The 19,306-nt window shown below is 38.1% G+C and overlaps 2 protein-coding genes and 1 long non-coding RNA gene across 10 annotated transcripts in view; 1 reads left to right on the forward strand and 2 right to left on the reverse strand.

Moving 5' to 3' along the window:
- LOC107142280 (dehydrodolichyl diphosphate synthase complex subunit NUS1-like) overlaps positions 1–9,946 on the forward strand; it is a 14,207-nt gene extending 4,261 nt beyond the window's left edge. Inside the window, exon 2 of the mRNA XM_048782845.1 lies at positions 9,285–9,946. Within this exon, the coding sequence (XP_048638802.1) occupies positions 9,285–9,848 (564 nt within the window). The 3' untranslated portion in view covers positions 9,849–9,946. The remainder of the gene's footprint in view (positions 1–9,284) is intronic.
- Positions 9,947–10,183: 237 nt separating this feature from the next.
- Positions 10,184–11,418, reverse strand: LOC125610574. The gene is made up of 2 exons (XR_007340577.1): positions 10,949–11,418; positions 10,184–10,786 (listed from the first exon to the last, which is right to left on the reverse strand). It is a non-coding gene; the product is annotated as an uncharacterized LOC125610574 (long non-coding RNA).
- Positions 11,419–17,650: 6,232 nt separating this feature from the next.
- The window catches only part of Ncoa2 (nuclear receptor coactivator 2), a 176,052-nt gene continuing 174,396 nt past the window's right edge, over positions 17,651–19,306 (reverse strand). For 2 of the 8 annotated variants that reach the window (XM_048783031.1, XM_048783032.1), the window contains one exon: positions 17,662–18,863. In XM_048783031.1, coding sequence (XP_048638988.1) covers positions 18,837–18,863 — 27 coding nt within the window. In that variant the 3' untranslated portion in view covers positions 17,662–18,836. Of the gene's footprint in view, positions 18,864–19,306 lie in introns of all 8 variants that reach the window. The other 6 variants (XM_048783036.1, XM_048783035.1, XM_048783030.1 and 3 more) reach the window with 6 other exon arrangements.

The raw sequence follows: 19,306 nt of genomic DNA on the forward strand, positions 1-19,306 counted from the left end.
TATCTCCCTCCCTCCCTCCCTCCCTCCCTCCCTCCCTCCCTCCCTCCCTCCTTCCCTCCCTTCCTTCCTTCCTTCTTTCTTTCTTTTTGGTACCATGTTTTTGAACACAGAGCTCTTAACCACTGAATATATCCCTGGTCCCCATTTTTCTTTTTCTTTTTTTTTTTTTGAAATTTTGAGACACTGTCTCACTAAATTTCTTAGGGCCTTGCTAAGTTGCTGAAACCAGCCTCCAACTTGGAGATCCTCCTGCCTCAGCCTCCTGAGTTGCTAAGATTAGAGGCATGTATCACCACACCTACCTAGCAGTTTTTTCTTTTTTTTTTAAAGGTAAAATTTACCTGCTGGGCATGGTGGCCTACGCCTGTAATTCCAGTAACTTGGAAGGCTGAGGCTGGAGAATCACAAATCCCAGGCTAGCCTTAGTAATTTAGCAAGACCCTTTTTTAAGCTGGAAAAACAGCCGAGGGCTAGGGATGTAGCTCAGTGGTAGAGTACTCACCTAGCACGAGTGGGGCACTGGGTTTGATTCTCAGCACCATATAAAAATAAACAAATAAAATGGAGGCATGCTGTCCATCTAAAATGACAAAAAATAAAAATAAAAAAAAATTTTAAAAAGAAAAACTAAAAAACAGCTGAGCACAGTGGGCACATACAAGTAATCCCAGAGGCTTGGGAGGCTGAGGCAGGAGGATCGTGAGTTCAAAACCAGCCTCAGCAAAAGTGATGTACCAAGCAACTCAGTGAGAACCTGTCTCTAAATAAAATACAAAAAAGGACTGGGGGACTGAGGTTGTGGCTCAGCGGTAGAGTGCCTCCCACACGCGAGACCCTAGGTTCGATCCTCAGCACCACATAAAAAAAATAAATAAGTGAAATAAAGGTATTGTGTCCAACTACAACTAAAAAATAAAATATTAAAAAAAAAAGGACTGGGGATGTGGCTCAGTGGTTGAGTGCCCCTGAGTTCAATCTTCAGTATCCCCCCAACCCAAAAAAGAAATTAAAAAACATATCCTGGCACTGTGGCACAGGCCTGTAATCCCAGCAATTTGGGAGGCTGAGGCAGGAGGATCACAAGTTTACATCCAGCCTCAGCAACTTATCGAGGCCCTAGCCACTCCTGGGCTCAATCCTTGGTACCAAAACAAAAAATCATGGTATAGTCAAGGTTTGTGCATTTTATCACAGGTAAATTTTTATTTATTTATTTATTTATTTATTTATTTATTTATTTATTTATTTACTGGGGATTGAACCCTTGAATACTTTACAGTGAGCTACATTCCTAGCCCTTTTTTAAAAAAACTATTTTAAATTCTTTCTTTCTTTTTTCTTTTTTTTTTTTTTGGTACCGGGGAATTGAACCCAGGGGCACTTAACCACTGAACCACATCCCCAGCCCTTTTTATGTCTTATTTTGAGACAGAGTCTCACTAAGTTGCTTAATAGTTATCATTTATCATCTCCAACATTTATTATTTCTTTGTGATGAGAACTCTGCAAACCCTCTCCTCTGGCTATTTCCATTACATACAACATAATACTAGTGTAATAGTACAGGCTGCATTAGTCCTCCATTCTGGCTGTAACTTTGTACCCACTAACTAATCCCTCTTCATGTTCTTGTGAGTTTTATTTGTTTGTTTGTTTGGGCTCAGGGGATTGAACATAGGGCCTAAGCATGTGCTCTACCAGTGAGTTATACCCACAGCCTTCTTTCAAGTTTTAAGCGAACAATGAGAAGTTGGGTGTTACCTTCTCTCTTGGAACCTTCTCATTATCTGCCAGATACTGTCTAGCAAAAGTGAGACCGTGAGCTGGGCGCGGTGGCGCAAACCTATAATCCTAGCAACTCAGGAGACTGAGGCAGGAGGATTGTGAGTTCAAAGCTAGCCTCAGGAAAGTGAAGCACTAAGCAACTCAGTGAGAGCCTGTCTCTAAATTAAAAAAAAAAAATACAAAATAGGGCTGGGGATGTGCCTCAGTGGTTGAGTGCCCCTGAGTTCAATCCTTGGTACTAAAAAAAAAAAAAAAGTGAGACTGTTGCAGGAAACAGACCAGTGGAGAAGCAGCAAGCAGCACTTTGAGAGGAGGAGAACTCCAAACTTTATTTTATACTGCCGGGCAAGAGGAGAACAAACTCCAAATTCTGAGCCCTAATCCACAGTTCCTCACAACATGTATAGGCTATTTGACATCATCTTGGACTGGTCCTATCATTAGAGGATATTTTTTGTCTTTAAAAAAATTCCTAATCTACAGGACTGAAGGCCTCTTCTGGGGTCTCTAACATAAATTAGCATGCTTATGAAACAGATGGAAAGAAGTAGCTCTTCATCTGTTAAATCTCTAGCCTTGAAAGGCTGGCACAGGCGTGTTCACATTTTGAAAGGGAGTAGTCAGACCCCTGGAGATAGTATTTTACAATCTGAAAGGTAGGAATCTATGTGATTAGGTTTCCTAAAGAAAGGCTGATAAAAGGGGAGGGGAGTTAATCCTTTCCCCAGGCATGGGTTGCATGTCATAATGTTCTTATAATTTCATTTTATCATCAAGTCTGGTTTTTTTTTTTTTTAAAGAGAGAGAGAGAGAGAGAGAGAGAGAGAATTTTTCTTTTTTAATATTTATTTTNTTTTTTTTTTTTTTAAAGAGAGAGAGAGAGAGAGAGAGAGAGAGAATTTTTCTTTTTTAATATTTATTTTTTAGTTTTCGGCGGACACAACATCTTTGTTTGTATGTGGTGCTGAGGATCGAACCTGGGCCGCACGCATGCCAGGCAAGCGTGCTACCTCTTGAGCCATATCCCCAGCCCATCAAGTCTGGTTTTGCCATTACATTCCACCCCTATTTTGATACCCTTAAAAAAAAAAAAAAAAAAGAACTTTTCCCATAGCTTTATTTAAGTAAAATTAAAATACAATAAAATGCACATATTTGAAGTAGGCAATTTGATCAGTTTGTCATGTATGTAATGAATAAAATCAATATAAAAAGCATTTTCATTACTTTTTAAAAATTTGAACTCACGCAGACTGTGTTTCCTGCATGATTCATTACATTAGAAATCAATCACATTCAGAGTTATAAAACCCACCTATCAACTATTTAAAAATTAAATGGCACACATTTATAAATGTCTCGGAGGTCAAGAAAGACAGCATAAAAAAGTAAATGAAAAGTGCTTTGAACTAAGTGATAATAAAAGCTTAAAATATCAGGGTCTCTGGGATGAAACAGTACTCAGATAAACATTTATAACTTAAAGTGCTTGTATCAGGAAGAAGCTAGAATAACAAATTATTTTCAAACTATGTAATAGGGAGGGAAAAATAAGAGTAGGAGCAGAAATATATGAAATAGAGAAGAAATAATACAGCTAAAATTTGATAAAAAAATAAACAAGTTCTAATCAAGAAAAAGGCAAGAACACAAAAATTAATATCAATGGAAAGGGAACTATCAAAATAACCCTACAGATGCTAAAAATATGTTTAGGGAATATTACAATTGTATGCCCACCTCTGTGACAGCTTACATAACAGAGATCTGTGTGATGCTGAGAAGAAAGTGTTTGATATGCTTTTAAACCTTTATTATTATTATTATTATTATTATTATTATTATTATTATTATTGCATTAAAATTCTTAATACACATCATTATACAAAATACATGTATGAAGATGTGAATTTGTTGGGCTAGGGACGTGGCTCAAGCGGTAACGCGCTCACCTGGCATGTGCGGGGCGCTGGGTTCCATCCTCAGCACCACATAAAAATAATTAAAAAAAAATGAAGAAATGAAGATGTTGTGTCCACTGAAAACTGAAAAATAAATATTAAAAAATTCTCTCTCTCTCTCTCTCTCTCTCTCTCTCCTCTCTCTATCCTTAAAAAAATAAACTTTTATTATTATTATTATTATTTTTGCATTACAATTCTTAATACACATCATTATACAAAATCATGTATGAAGATGTGAATTTGTCAACATATCTCATATACAGAGACATGATAAATTGTGGTATAAAGGTGTATTAAGCTTTTAAACCTTTTTAAGAGGCATCACCTGTGTCCATGTCCTCCAAGTTAAGCCACTGGTAACACTGGAGGACCATATGGAATTTCATGGCCTCTGAATGGGAGACAAATCAAGACAGTATGTTAAGGATTCAGAGGCCAAACAGCAGTGCCAGCGGGGAGCCGGACAGTAAATAGACCAATACAGACAATAAGAGTAGTCCATTCATCCCAATTAGCAGTCAGTTCCCCAAGCTTGGCCATGCATAGTTTTCTGAGTGACAAAAGCAGGGCTGGCTGTTGTCCTTGAGGGGACTTTCCAGGTTGTTTATTTTGGATGGTTACCTTGCTCGGAGCAGTTGAATCAGGAATGAACTCCCAACTCCCAACAGTAAGAGGCTGGTTTTACCCTGATGAATCCAAGGGGCCACCCAGGCCACCTTTACTGCAGTCGAGGTGGATAAAATGACACTAAACAGACTCCTCCAAAGAAGCTCCTTTTGTTTTTACCCAAATAACATCTCCTGGCTTAAAGGGGTGTGCCTAATTTGGTTCGTTTTTTAGATCTTTTCATATACCTCTTATAATGAGAGGAGGGCTTCTATAAAGAATCTGATGAGAAGAACCCGTCTAATAGGGGTAGACCTAATTATTAACAAAGCAATTGGCAACACTTGATCCAGAGTAGGTGGGTTTCCTGATATAATTTGCTTAGTTGTAACTTCCAGGTGATCTTGAACCCCTTTGCCACGAATTGTGCCATCTTAGCCATGAACACCAGCATGTGTATGCCTGTACTTTGGTTTTAACTCTCCTGCCGTGTGTTTAAGACCAACTCAGTTAAAACTGACCTTGCTCCTATCTACTGTTAAGAATCAGCTGAGATTTCTCAGGGTATCATTCTTGGGAATTTGTGAAAGCCTCTTAGCTTCTCTTGTGCCATCTGCTAGGACAGGTCAAGGTCTTGCTGATCATGTGTGGTTTTTCTTGGAAGTATTAAAGACATTTCCCTTTCCAATCCGCTTCCCATTCTCTAAGGTCTTATTGTCCCCAGGTTGGGAGGTCATGTGCCTAGAGTTGTAAAGCCCTAGAGAAGTCCTTTCATTCCCTGAGTTTGAGCTGACTTCAGAGAGCAAGAGCCACCAAATATTGGCTATTTTCCTTGGCCCTTTTTATCTTTAGTCTCTAAGTTTGAGTTTTAAGTAGGAGTCTTAAAGTAGGAGTACTGGGTTTTAACTTTAGTGTCTATAATTTTACAGTTATTTTCCTCTTTCATTTAATTGGGTTCAATATTATACTGGAATTCAGCCTTATGTTTTGTCTAGCTATAGGTGATGACTCATTATCTCAAATTAACTCAGGTATTATTACAGAAGTTGTACTTCTATAAAACACTGATCGACAACAGTTATAAGGTTTACAAGGAAAATACAAAATGAAATTAACAAGAGTAAAAAATATTTAGTTTACATTACAGCTATGTACCAAGAAACCTAGATTTTGTAATCTCAAACCTTTACTTACCTTTATGTTATATTCCCTTTTTAAGGTCACAGTAATCCTTTGAGCAAACAAAAATCTATCTTTTTAACTTAACTCCAAATGAAGGAAATGTTTCTTGAAGAGAGGGTGTTTTGTCTGGTAAAGTAATATTCTTGTGCTAAAGTCCAGGATGAAAGAAGGAGGAGAAAACCAAAGGTATAAACAAAGTTATAGAACATTTAAGTAAGTTACACAAGTTTTGTGGAGGGTAAATCTCAAAAAGTTTGTGTGACATTAAGTTGGCTATAATCAGCACAATCAGTTGAAGTTATTTAAGTGTTTTTTTAAGGTTAAATATTAATGTACTGATATAAATCAGAATTTAATTTTCTATGTGTTGAAATAACAAGGGTTTCTTAAAACACTGGTCTGCTCATATCTTTCAAGATAATTTCTGGGGCTGGGGTTGTGGCTCAGAGGAAGAGTGCTTGCCTAACATGGGTGAGGCACTGGGTTCAATCCTCAGCACCATATGAAAATAAAATAAAGGTATCTTGTCCACCTACAACTAAAAAATAAATGTTTTAAAAAAAGATAATTTCTGTGTCTTTTGGGTTTTATTATTTGGGGGAACTAATCTTAAAGGGATTAATGTTTGTACAACTTTGGTTAAGTAAACAACTGTCATTTTAGATTATTACATTACATTACGGATTCTAAATTTTTATTAAAAGTTAATCTTGGGGGGCTGGGATTGTGGCTCAGCAGTAGAGCGCTCGCCTAGCATGGGCGGGACTCTGGTTCGATCCTCAGCACCGCATAAAAATAAAGGCATTGTGTTGTGTCCATCTACACCTAAAAAAAAATAAATATTAAAAAAAAAAGTTAAACTTGGTTAACATAAGGACATCAGTGATGCTGTTACTGGCTTTTAAAATTTTTTTTAATTTGTTCTTTTTAGTTACATATGATGGTTGAGTGTATTTCGACATATTATATATACATGGAGTACAACTTATTCTAATTAGGATCCCATTCTTGTGGATGTGCATGATGAGGAGTTTCACTGGTGGTGTATTCGTATGTGAACATAGGAAAGTCATACTCGATTGATTCCACTCTCTTTCTTATTCTCATCTCCCCTCCCCTTTCCTTGACTTCTTTGTCTATTAAATGTATGTACCAAAAAATATATTTTTATGCCTGTAACTATCCTTTATCTTTTGTAGTTTTGGACCCTTTCTTAAATTTATATTCTGAAACCATCCTCATGAATGCTATCTATGCATTTAATTTACATAATAAATTTCATCCCAGAAGACAGGTCAGACAATCTAGCATATACAAAAACTGTTTTGTTTTGTTTTGTTTTTTCCTCCCAGGTTGCCTTCAAGGTTTTGGAGCACATGATATTTTGAGCCTGACCTATCTCCCTTATCATTATTATAATGCCATCAACTTAGTGAGTGCCACACTGTCAGTTGTACCCAGATTCTCCTTTGGGGCCTTTTTCTTATACTAAGCATATTGATATTCAGCAGAGGAGGCCCAGGGAGATGATGTGGATCTGCCTGGGGCCGGGCTGAGAAACCTTGCTGGGACTACCTGCCCGGGATTGAAAGGATTTAACCCTTTCTTTTGGTGTCCTGCTCTTCTTGCATGTCAGAGACAGTGCCGTTGGCACCTTCAGCTTAGTTTCTGACTGTCCAGACTCCCTATCATGCAACTGCATAAATGCCTATACGTACAGAATCTTTTATATACTCTACCCCAGATGGACCAAGTCCAAGTCCAAGATTAAATAATAATAATCCAGAAAACTATTTTTTAAGGCCCAATTGTGTTACAGTAAAACATCTTTCTTTTAGAAAGACTTGTTTGTACCTACAGGTGGCCCATTCAGCCAACATCTTTCTTTCTAAGAGACTACTGGTAAGGTCAATGTAGTATGGCCTATGTGTTAAAGGGCCATAACAAATACAAAATAAATAAATAAATAAATAGAAAAAAAAAAATCCACCCCAATAGGTGAAATGACTTATTTATTTATTTATTTTTTGTAGATGGACACAATACCTTTATTTTATTTATTTATTTTTGTGTGGTGCTGAGGATTCGAACCAGTGCCTCATATGTGTGAACCAAGTGCTCTACCTCTGAGCTACAATCCCAGCCCAAGAGATGGCTCTTTTCACAGGCATCTGTTAAATCTTTAGCAAAAGCCTGGCACAGGGGTGTCCACATTTCGAGAAGGAGTAGTCAGACGCCTAGAGACAGTTATTTACAATCTGAAGGGTAGGGACCGTGATTAATTAGGTTTCCTGAAGAAAGGCTGATAGAAAGGGATAGAAAGGGAGGGGAGTTAACCCTTTTCCCAGGCATGGGTTTGTTAGCATATATTTTTATAATTTCATTTTATAATCAGGTCTGGTTTTGCCATCACAAGACTGCTGGTTTTACAGTGTCATTTTTTTTTTTTTTTTTTTTTTTGGTACCAGGGAGTGAACTCAGGGGCACTCAACCACTGAGCCACATCCCAGTCCTATTTTGTATTTTATTTAGTGACAGGGTCTCACTGAGTTGCTTAGCACCTCGATTTTGCTGAGACTGGCCTTGGATTCATAAACCTGCTGCCATAGCTTCCCAAGCCACTGGGATTACAGTTGTGTACCACCATGCCTGGGTTTACAGTGTCCTTTTTGTTAACAGTAGCAGCAAGAGTCCTGATCAATGAGCATTTTGTTGGGAGGCTTAAGTATGTCGGGTTATTCATTTATTTACTTTGGAAAAGCATTAACTTGTTTAGGGTGTTACTCTGGTTTTGTTTAATTTAGTTTTTGAGCCACATCTTTATTTATTTATTTTGGTTACTTGGAATTTAATCCACCATTGCTCTACCACAAAGCTACATCTTCAGCCTTTTTATTTTTATTTTGAGACAGTATTTCATCAATTGCTGAGGGCCTTGCTAAATTGCTGAGGCTAGTCTTGAACTTGCAATCCTCTTATCTCAGCCTTCCGAGTTGTTGGGATTAGAAGTATGCACTACCACTACTGGCTTATTTTTTGAGATGGTCTTGCTAAGTTGCTGAGATTGGACATGAATTTGTGATCCTCCTACATCAGCCTCTCAAGACCCTGAGATTATAGGTGTGCACCACCACACCTGGCTCTTATTCTGTTTTTGTTCTAAGACCTTCCCAGAAAGTCTGGACAATTGCTATGGCTTTGTTAGTAGGGTTATTTCCTATTCAAGCCTAGAAGTACCAGATTCCTGATTTCTTGCTTAAGGTTTTCGTAAAAAATGACGATAAGGTGGTAAAAGCATTTGCCTGTTGATCTATCCCAGACTATTGTCTAAAGGAGGTTTCTAAAATCTTTATTATTTTTTATTTTTATTTTTTGTAGTGCTGGGGATTGAACCCAGGGCTTCCTGCATGCTAGGCAAGTGCCGCTGAGTTATATCCCCAGCCCTTTTTACTTTATTTTTGAGACAGGGCCTCTTTCAATTGCTCTGGCTAGAATTTGTGATCCTCCTACCTCAGCCTCCTGGTTTTCTGGGATTACAGACTCCTGCTACCATGCCTGGATGATTTCTAAAATCTTTAATAAATGTGTGTGAGAGACAGAAAGGAAGTTTTTAACAGAATTTTACCACATTTTATGTTTTTATATTTGTTTCCTGTGCTGGGGATTGAACTCGGGCCTCCTGAAAGCTATGCAAGTGCTTTGCAACTAAGCTAGACTACCAGACACACGTTGTTTTGCTTTTTAAAGTTCTGTTCTGAGAGCTCCACGCCAGCCAATCAGAATTATCCATGTACTAACGGAGGCGGGGCCGCTAAGGGAGGAGGAAGGTGGCGGCGGGGGCGAGGTATTTTCAAAAGAAATAATTCCAGATTGATGGATGAAATTTTAAAACAACAGCAGGAACTTCTGGGCCTAGATTGTTCCAAATACTCACCGGGGTTTGCAAATAGTAATGACAAAGATGATCAAGTTTTAAATTGCCATTTGGCAGTGAAAGTGCTGTCCCCAGAAGATGGAAAAGCAGATATTGTGAGAGCTGCTCAGGACTTTTGCCAGTTAGTAGCCCAGCAGCAAAAGAGATCTACAGATTTGGATGTAGATACGTTAGACAGTTTACTTAGTTCAAATGGTTATCCTGATCCTGATTTAGTATTGAAGTTTGGTCCTGTGGACAGCACATTAGGCTTTCTTCCCTGGCAAATCAGATTGACTGAGATTGTCTCTTTGCCTTCCCACCTAAACATCAGTTATGAGGACTTTTTCTCTGCCCTTCGTCAATATGCAGCCTGTGAACAGCGTCTGGGAAAGTAGTGATCCCTGGTTGCATAATTTGATTTCAGGCTTTTGGAGAAAAGGACCCAAGTGACTCTGATGTTTACAAAGCACCTATGAAACCCTGTGCACACCTAGTTCATATTCCTCATAATTTATCAACAAACACAAAAAAGTGTCTTACTTGAGAGTGAGTATATGGCTGTGTGTGTGTGTGTGTGTGTGTGTATGGAATTAAACTTATAAATGGGGGAAGTATTGGATAATGAAATGTATAGACCTACAACTTTGAGCATATAGCAATGTTATAGGAGCCAAGATTTCAGATATAAAGCTTTGGGCCCCTACTACTTCCCTGTTTTTGTGGGGAGTAGAGGGAGAGAGTGACTAGAACTGTTTGGGTTGTTTGGGGAGAAGGGAATAATTTTTGTTCAGTCTTTCCTAGTGACCAAACTTTAATTTTTAAAAATAATATATTATTAAATCAAGGTATTCTCAGTTTGAGGGAGTTGCAGGGGAGTGGAGTTCTGTGTTGCTCACTTGTTAAAAGCTTGCTCCTCTTCAGAGGAGAGAGAATATCTATCTTGAGATATCCGTCCACTTTCATTTCTTACTTCATTGTAGTTAAACAATGTGACTTGAGAATGTTGCTCTGGTGTCTGTGTTCTGTGTTGTGAAGAACATTTGAAAAGAACTCTTGCTACACTGAAATGCAGAATTTAAAAAATTTAAATGTTGAATTAGGCAGTCAAAAGGGAAAAAAGTTGAATAAGTTGTAATCTTAAAAGTAAACATGGAAATTTTCCTAGAAAAGTTTTGATTTCCTATTTTGTGTAATGAGTAGTATGCTGCATACTATCCAAAGTTGGTTTAAAAAATATTTCCAGTAACTATTTTTATTTAAAATGAGCATTTGAGAGAAATTATCAGGGCAGTTCTTTTCCTTAGTAGTAACCTATTCATCTTTAAAATAACACCTGGGGGCTGGGGATGTGGCTCAAGCGGTAGCACGCCCGCCTGGCATGCGTGCGGCCCAGGTTCGATCCTCAGCACCACATACAAACAAAGATATTGTGTCTGCCGAAAAAAACTAAAATAAATAAATAAATATTTTAAAAAATAAATAAATAAAATAACACCTGGGATTTTTTTTTCTTTTCCAGTAAATTCCAGTGGTGACTTTGCATAAAAAATTAAGTAGGATTGAGACCTGTGTGTGGGGAAGAATATTACCAAAGTCTACAAAAATAATTTAGATTAATTTTATATGTTCTCTTTTATGACAGAGAACTCATTGGTTCTGTTTTTTTAAATGAATAAATGATTTCTTGAAAGGTGTTTAATATTTTCCCCTCACTGCTGATCCTTGGACAGAAACCATACTTTATATTTGATGGACTGTTTTCAGAAAACTCTCTTACAACAAGTGTACAGTAGTTATCTAAAATTGTACTTTTAGAATGGAGTAGTGTAAATACTAGGTCTCAGAAGTCTGAAAAACAGCAAAGAAGACTGAATTTGGAAAGCATGGTCTGGAATTGCTTGTCAGATTCTAAAGTAATGAAGAATAAATGTTTCAACTTTGGATTATAAAACCCCATTTATGATTTTAAAAATACACTTGAAATAAAAATGATTAAACTAAAAAAAAAATAAAGTTCTGTTCTGTTGGATGGAACTCTGGAATACATAGATTATTTTTCAGTTCCTTTCAGTGCACTCTTCAAGTTGGGTTAGCAACTGACAGAACTAGTAATATATGAACTAGTTGATGTAGGGAGGCTGGGGCCCCTAGTCTATCCTTAACATTTAAGATTTGTTCTTTCTCTGTTTTTATTTTTTGTAGTAGTGGGGATTGAACCCAAAGCCTCACATGTTAGGAAGTGCTTTACCCACAGAATCTAAGATTCTTTATAACATTTAAAAAATGTTAACCACTGAATATTAAAATCTTGCTGTTCCCTCCTTTTATGCCCTTTTGTTTTAAGATGCTTTAAGATGGATAATTTAGATCACATTGAAAATTTCTCAAAGTGGTCACGTTGTAAGATAAAGTGTCATTTTGTAAGGTGTATGTAAGAATTTGGATTATAACAAGAATATGTTTAAAACCAAGCTGGAGAGGGTGGTACGTGCCTGTAATCTTAGTGACTAGGGAGGTTGAGGCAGGAGGATTGCAAATTTCACAAGGCCAGCCTCAGCAATTTAGTGAGGCCCTGTTTCAAAATTTTTAAAAAAGGACTGGAAATGTAGCTCTGTGATAAAGTGCCCCTGGATTCAATTTCAATCCTGAGTACAAAAAAAAAAAAAAAAAAGGAAAAGAATACAACAAATTATTCCTACATGCAATAGTGTTATCTTCAAAGAGCAGACCTGTCTCTGCCACTCTGTACAGCTACTACAGCTACTAGAGTCAGCTTTGTTTAAAAGTCCATATCAGTCTGTTACTAGACAGAAGAGAAATGGTACAGTTGTTTGAACAGGGAGCACTTAATACAAAGAATCAGTATTACTGGGTGTAGTGGAGCATACTTTTGATCCCAGCTACTTGGGAGGCTGAAGCCAGGAGATTTCAAGTTCAAGGCCAGCTTGAACTAGTGAGACCCTGTCTCAAAATAAAAAATAAAATAAAAAGGGCTGGGAATGTAGTTCCGTGGTAGAGCACACCCCTGGATTCAATTCCAGCATCACACACACACAGACACACAAAAATTATCTGTACGAGGGGGTTGGTATGATCAGGGATTAGCTACTAAGAAGTAAAGAGAACTCTAAAGGACACGGCAAAAGTAGATATAATATAACATCGCAAATATAATGTCCTATAATACTCTATTAGCCATTCCACACTCCCTGGGCTGAGATCCAGAACTTGCTGGAGAAGGCTCAGTTGTGGCTCCGGAATGCTGGACAAGTGAACTTGCCAGAAATCTTCACTTTCAAATGCTGGGGAAAGCTGTTCTCAGGGAGATGGCTCCCTGCAGGCACCTGCTACAAGACCACCTGAGAAGGGGTTGGGGGAAGTGAGTGATAGCCTAAAGGTGAAGGGTGTCCCTTTGGAAAAGGCAAGTAGGTAGTTCAGAACAGGAAAGAAACAATAACCAGCTTTTGGAACAAAAGTAAGAGATCAGACATTGAACAGTGAACTTTCTCAGTGAGGCGTCTGTGCGCTCTTGGGTGGAGGCAAACACGGTGGTCAAGTCTCCCTCTTCTGGCAGGTTCGCTCAGACACTTAGCTTAGTGTTTGGAGCCCCCCAGCGGGGGAAGCATCTGGCTGGTTTACCTTCATTCTAGAACAGTCACAAAGGTTAGGAAGTTGAACATGCCGAGCAACAGCAATAGATCGGCCTTGATAAGCAAAACCTCCTGCTCTTGGGCCCAGGCATAGGCTCTCTCTCTCTGCCACCATGGCCATTCCTTTCATGGCCCCAGCCAGTTCTGGAGAGGCTGCTGATGAAACCCGGCTCCTGTCAACTGACTGAGTCGTTTTGTCTACTTGGTGCACGGTGCCTCTCAGCGTTGGATGTTTGCTGGCAGGAATTAACACTTCAATCCAAAGTTCTCAAACCATGTTCTAGTTCTCCATATGCACATCCATGTGTCTTTCTCAATCTTACAATCTCTTCCAAGTCTCTGACCAGATGGTCAGACTGTTGGCCACTGACTGAGCAGATCCTTCATCAACTGAACAGATCCTTCTGTAAGCCAAGCTTGGGCTTTCTCTTCTTTCAGCCAGTCACATGGGACCCTCTCTTTAAGGCCATTTATGTAACCAGGGGAGGATCATTGGTGCATCTGTGGCAGGTGAGAGGGTCACATGGGCTACCTGCTCCTAGAGCTTACTTGTATCCGCTGGCCCTATAGGACTCAATCCTGATGTACCATTTACAATTGCTACTGGGCATGTGTGACTTTATGACCATGTTGAGTCCAAAAGAACTCAGCTTATAAGCAGTCAGTTATGGACACATGGGAAACTGGTGTTTACTGGTCAATGGTGCTATCTCTACCAGGGCCCAGTAACTTGCTAGGAGTTGTTTCTCAAAGAGCATAATACACAGTCTGCCTTCTGTATCCATGATTGCATCCACAGATTTAATCGATCATTGATTGAAAATATTGGGAAAAAAAAGTTGCTAGTACTGAATATGTATAGAATTTTTCCTTGTCATTATGCCCTACACAATATAGCATAAGAACTGTTTACACAGCATTTACATCATATTCTTTATTTTAAATGATGCAGAGATGATTTATAGTATATGGAGTCAAGGTAGGTGGTGTGCACTTGTAATCCCAGTGATTCAGGCTGAGGCAAGAGGATTGCAAGTTTGAGGCCAGCCTCGGCAACTTAGCAAGACTCTGTCTCAAAATAAGTAAGAACTGGGGACGTAGCTCAGTGGCAAAGCACTGCTGGGTTCAATCCCCAGTGTAAATAAATAAATTGGGAATGTGTGCATAGATTACATGCGAATACTATGCTTTTTTATGTAAGAGACTCGAACATGCATGGATTTTGGTGACCACAAGGGCATGTTGGAATCAGCCGTCCACAGATACTGAGACAAGTGTAATTCTCCCTGTGGATGTCATAGTTTTGTTCCAGAATCTCAAGAGCCTGTGCTTGCATCTTTTCTAACCACCTGCCCTTTCAGCATGATAGGGTCTGAAAATCTGATGATCCTAGCAGTAGGGCTGTTTGCACTGTGACCTGGACCAGAAAGCTTTCCTGCTCCAAGCTCCCCATAGAGCTGGGTGAATTCTGTGTCACCAGACAGAGGAGCTGAAATAGTTCTCCTCTATATGGAAGGCCTTGAACTTAGACCTCTGAGTGGACAGTGTTGCCTCCAGAACCCATGCAGCCCTACTAGGTGCCATCCTGCTTTCATGTTTGTGGTAGGAGATACAAGATGCAGTGATTTTTCTTCTTATTTTTTTAAAATTAAAGCTAAATTTTATTTATTTATTTGGTACTAGGGATTGAACTCAGGGGTGCTCTACCACCCTGTGGCAGGTGGTTAGAAGAGGTGCAGAGTGGAGTGAGTTCTGGTGGGAGAATCAAAGCACAGCCCCAGTCATTTTCACTTTTTATTTTGAGACAGGGTTTTCACTAAGTTCCTGAGGCTGGCCTCAAACTTGTGATCCTCCTGCCTGAGACTCCCAAGTCAATGGAATTATAGGCATGCACCATACCACCTGCCCCTTGCTTTGTCTTGAAGACCTGATGTGATCTGGTTCCTGCTGGGTCCTTGCCTCCTGCTGCTGCTTCCTCAGGCATCATCTTCAGGACACACTGAGCTTCAGACACTGCAACTAGTTGCTGCTTCAGACTCTTTGGATTTCTGTTTATTCCACCTGGAGCATTTCTACCCCTGTTCCTGACCAAATGATTAAAGGGTTAGTTTATGAGAAGACGTAACTGTCATGTATGTCCATGTGCTTGATAATGTTTCAAAACACAAAAGCAAAGATAATATAATTAAAGGGAGAAAGAGGCCTTAATAATCTCTCAGCAACTGATAGAAAGCCAGATAAAAATTGGTATGCAATAAATGAAGATATAGTATGCAAAACTAATCCGGCTTCAATGAGCCTATATGTAGGTTAAAGAAAACAAGAGAGGGAAGATTACCAGAGGGTAAAGTGGGCATGTTAATAAAAGGGTCAGTTTGGTTTGTCTTTTTTTTTTTTGGTACTGGGGATTGAACTCAGGGGCACTTGACCACTGAGCCATATCCCCAGCCCTATTTTGTATTTTATTTAGAGACAGGGTCTCACTAAGTTGCTTTAGTGCCTCATTTTTGCTGATGCTGTCTTTGAACTCAGAATCCTCGTCTCAGCCTTGCTAGCTGCAGAATCCTCTTGTCTCAGCCTCGCTAGCTGCTGAGATTACAGGCATGCACCACTGTGCTTGGCTGGTCAGTTTGTCTTGAAGAGATGTGTATGCTCCTTATAATACAGCCCCTTCCTCCCTCCCTCCCTTCCTTCCTTCTTTCCTTCCCTCCCTCCCTCCCTCTTCTTCTCCTTCTCCTTCCCTTAAAATGTGTTTGTTTATAAGATCTGTGATTTCAACCTCAGTAATATAAAACTTAACATTTAACATTGTAATATTAAAAAATAATGCACGGATAATCCTAATTTCAAAGCTAGCAAAGAATTACAATTAATGTGTAACTATTTTTATAAAATAAAGCACAATATTACTAAGGTCTTGAGATCATGACACATCAGTCTAAGATGCAGAGCACAAAACACTGTATTTAAATTTTCCTTTGAACGTCCCAACTCTTATTTCTGTGTTACAAAACAAACTTTCACTCAGTTGTTTTTAAAATATCTAAATGGGAAAAGTATACCAAAAATCATCAACAAAGACTGATTTTGATTACTCTTGGTTTCTAACCCATTTAGATAAGCATGTCGCTTAGAAATGCTTGCGTGTACAAATTAATGTTATTATGCTCTTCAACATAAACATCAGCAAACATATGGAGTTTGAAATAATACAGGAAAAATTCTTGATAACAAAGCTTCTGATGGATACAAGAAGCAAGCTTGATAGAAATGACAACGAAAACCCTAAACTATAATTAAAGATTTTTTAAAAAAATTATATTTGGACAGTTTTGAGTATCAAACCCAGAACCTTGCACAGAGCTGTATTATAAGGAGCTTAAGTTGTGTTATCAGTAGCCCTTGAATAACTGGAGATTTACATTCATGCACCATATTAAATTCATAATATAAGCAGATAAAGGTATGAGATGCTCCTAAAAGTGGTAAACAGGAAAATTTATTGCCTTGAGATCCATATATTAGAAAATAATAAAGTTTAAAAATTGATGAAATATTTATGTTTTCAAAAAGTTAAAAGAACAAACACCCATTCTCCCATAAATGTACCAGAATATGCCCCGAGTGAATACAAGCTTGGAAAAGCGGGCAGGGGGGAGATTCAAATATGCAGCATGTAGAGTAATCCACAGGGCAGAGAAGACATCTGGAACAATTAAATTATAGGCCACACAACTCAACATCTATGGCCTCGGTGATGAATTCTGCCCCAAATTCAAAGAAGTAACACCAATCTATCCATATTTACACATTTATCCTGGATGCCAAAGTATTTGTATTCCCATCTGAACATGGTGGTATTCATGGCTACTAGACTCTAAGTTTTGCCAAATACATGGATGAAAAATGGCATAACCTTGTTTTTGTTTGCTACTTGATGACTAATTATGTTATTGATGTTCATTAGCCATTTTAACTTTATCCATTCATATTTTGCTCAAACTTTTCAACCTTATTTTGCTTTAATAAATTTTTATATTCTTATTTTGTTAACTTTATGTTTGCAGTCTTTGTTTTTTGGCAGGGAGGAGGTACTAGGGGATCGAACCCAGGGATGCTTAAGCACTAAGCCACAACCCTAGTCCTTTATTTATTTATTTAGGGTCGGGGTATTGATAAATTGCTTAGGGCCTCAACTGGTTGCTGAGGCCGGCTTTGAACTTATGATCTTCCTGCTGACCTCCTGGGTTTCTGGGATTATAGGTGTGTGCCACCTATTCCAACTTTCAATTTAGTAGAATATTAGATATTAAATATTCAATTTAGTAGAATATTATTTATTCTCTTAATAACTACTGTTTTTTCTTAACAAATGCTTTCATTTTTTCAACAAAATATATTCTAATAACTTTTATTGCAGTATCTTTAGCCCTCTGATCCATTTGCAACTCAGTGAAACCCTGTCTCTTAAATAAAACACAAAAAAGGGCTGAGCATGTGGCTCAGTGGTTGAGTGCCCCTGAGTTCAATCCCCAGTACCTCCCCCAAAAAACCAACAAGAAACCCCACAGAAGTTCCACATCTTTTTTTATTTAAATGTTCTCACCTATTGTTGCACATTTATCTTCCAAGTTCATATTATTTTTTGGATATTGATTGAAATTTTAATGAATTTGAGGGAGGAATGGAGAGTTTTATAATAATGGGTCTTTCTGGTTCCTGGAATGTCTCCATTTTTTCAGGTCTTTTTAGCAAAATTTCAGAGTTGTCTCCATAAAGGTCTTTTACACTTCATGTTGGGTGTATAATTTTACTTGATAAGCACTGCAATATCGTTATTGTGAATGGAGATACCTAAAAAGACATTTATGAACTGGTTATGGGGAAAAGTTGATCAATAAGTACTGTGACAGGAACAAATCCTGGTGTGTGTTGTATTGTTGCACAATACAGTTTGCAATAATGGACTGTATATTTCAGAAGGCTGGAAGAAGTGACTTTGAATGTTTTCACCATAAACAGATGTTCAATGTTTGAGCAAATTGATCAAACATTATACCATGTATACGTGTACCAAACATGGCATCCCATGTTTAATGTTTACATAAAAACGAGTTCAAAAGATTGGTTATTAGCGTGGACTCAATGTTGATTTTGCATATCACAGCCATCTTACAGAGCCTTTTTATTCATTCCAAGAGCTGGTCAATTGATTCATTTAAGTTTTCCCTATAGATGGTCAAATTGGCTGAAAGTGTTTTTTTTCTCTTCCATCCCTAAAATTCATACTTAATTTTTTAGCATTGGCTGTGAGCCTTTTGTTAACTTTACTACTTTTAGTGGATTTGGACTGTACCAGATGATAAATAACCTTAAGTAGAATTATGATATTCACTCTTCCTAGAAATCTTCCTATGAATGAAATCTCTTCTATGAAGATTTATCAAATAGCATCTATTAAGTTAGGAGTTTTTTCTTCTCTTCATCAGCTAAGACCGCTAATAGCATAGTTTTCTCATCTCTATTCTTATTTTTGGTACAAAACATAATCCCAGGGTCTGGGGCGTGAGTAGTTCAGTGATAGAGTACTTGCTGAGTATGTTCAAGGCCCTGGGTCTGATCCCAAGCACCACAAAATAAAACAAACAAAAAGCTCTAGGATATACTCCCAGCTGAATAGAGCTCTGTGCCTTGTACTTGTAGAATTTATCCCAGGACTCGGTCCTTTTCAAGCTAGCATCTGTAATGGGCTGAACAAACCTGTGTTTCAGAGAGAGAGAGAAAGAAAGGAAGAAAACAGATATATTTACTAATATTGCATATAGTTTATGATATAGGATTTAGATATTTTATATTTGCATTATTTCCCAATTATGAACAAACAAACCCAGTAAACCATTATGAATATTCTCACATGTGAGATTTTTATATATAAAATCTTAATAAACTAGTTCAAAGTCCACAGTATTCTCATGAACCTTTTTGGAGATTTGGGAATGGGAAGTGGAACCGAATGGTGAAAAGACTACTAACATCATTTCGGACTCTGTGGAATAGACTTGTCCTATATAAGTTGTATTTAATCTTAAACAGGACACATTCCTTATCTTCAAACTGAAAATCTAACCAGATGTGGTGGTACATGCTAGTAACCCCAGAAACTCAGTCAACCTCATCAATTTAGTAAGATCCTAAGCAACTCA

This window comes from Marmota marmota, unplaced genomic scaffold (genome assembly GCF_001458135.2).
Source record: "Marmota marmota marmota unplaced genomic scaffold, marMar, whole genome shotgun sequence".
Taxonomy (NCBI): domain Eukaryota; kingdom Metazoa; phylum Chordata; class Mammalia; order Rodentia; family Sciuridae; genus Marmota; species Marmota marmota.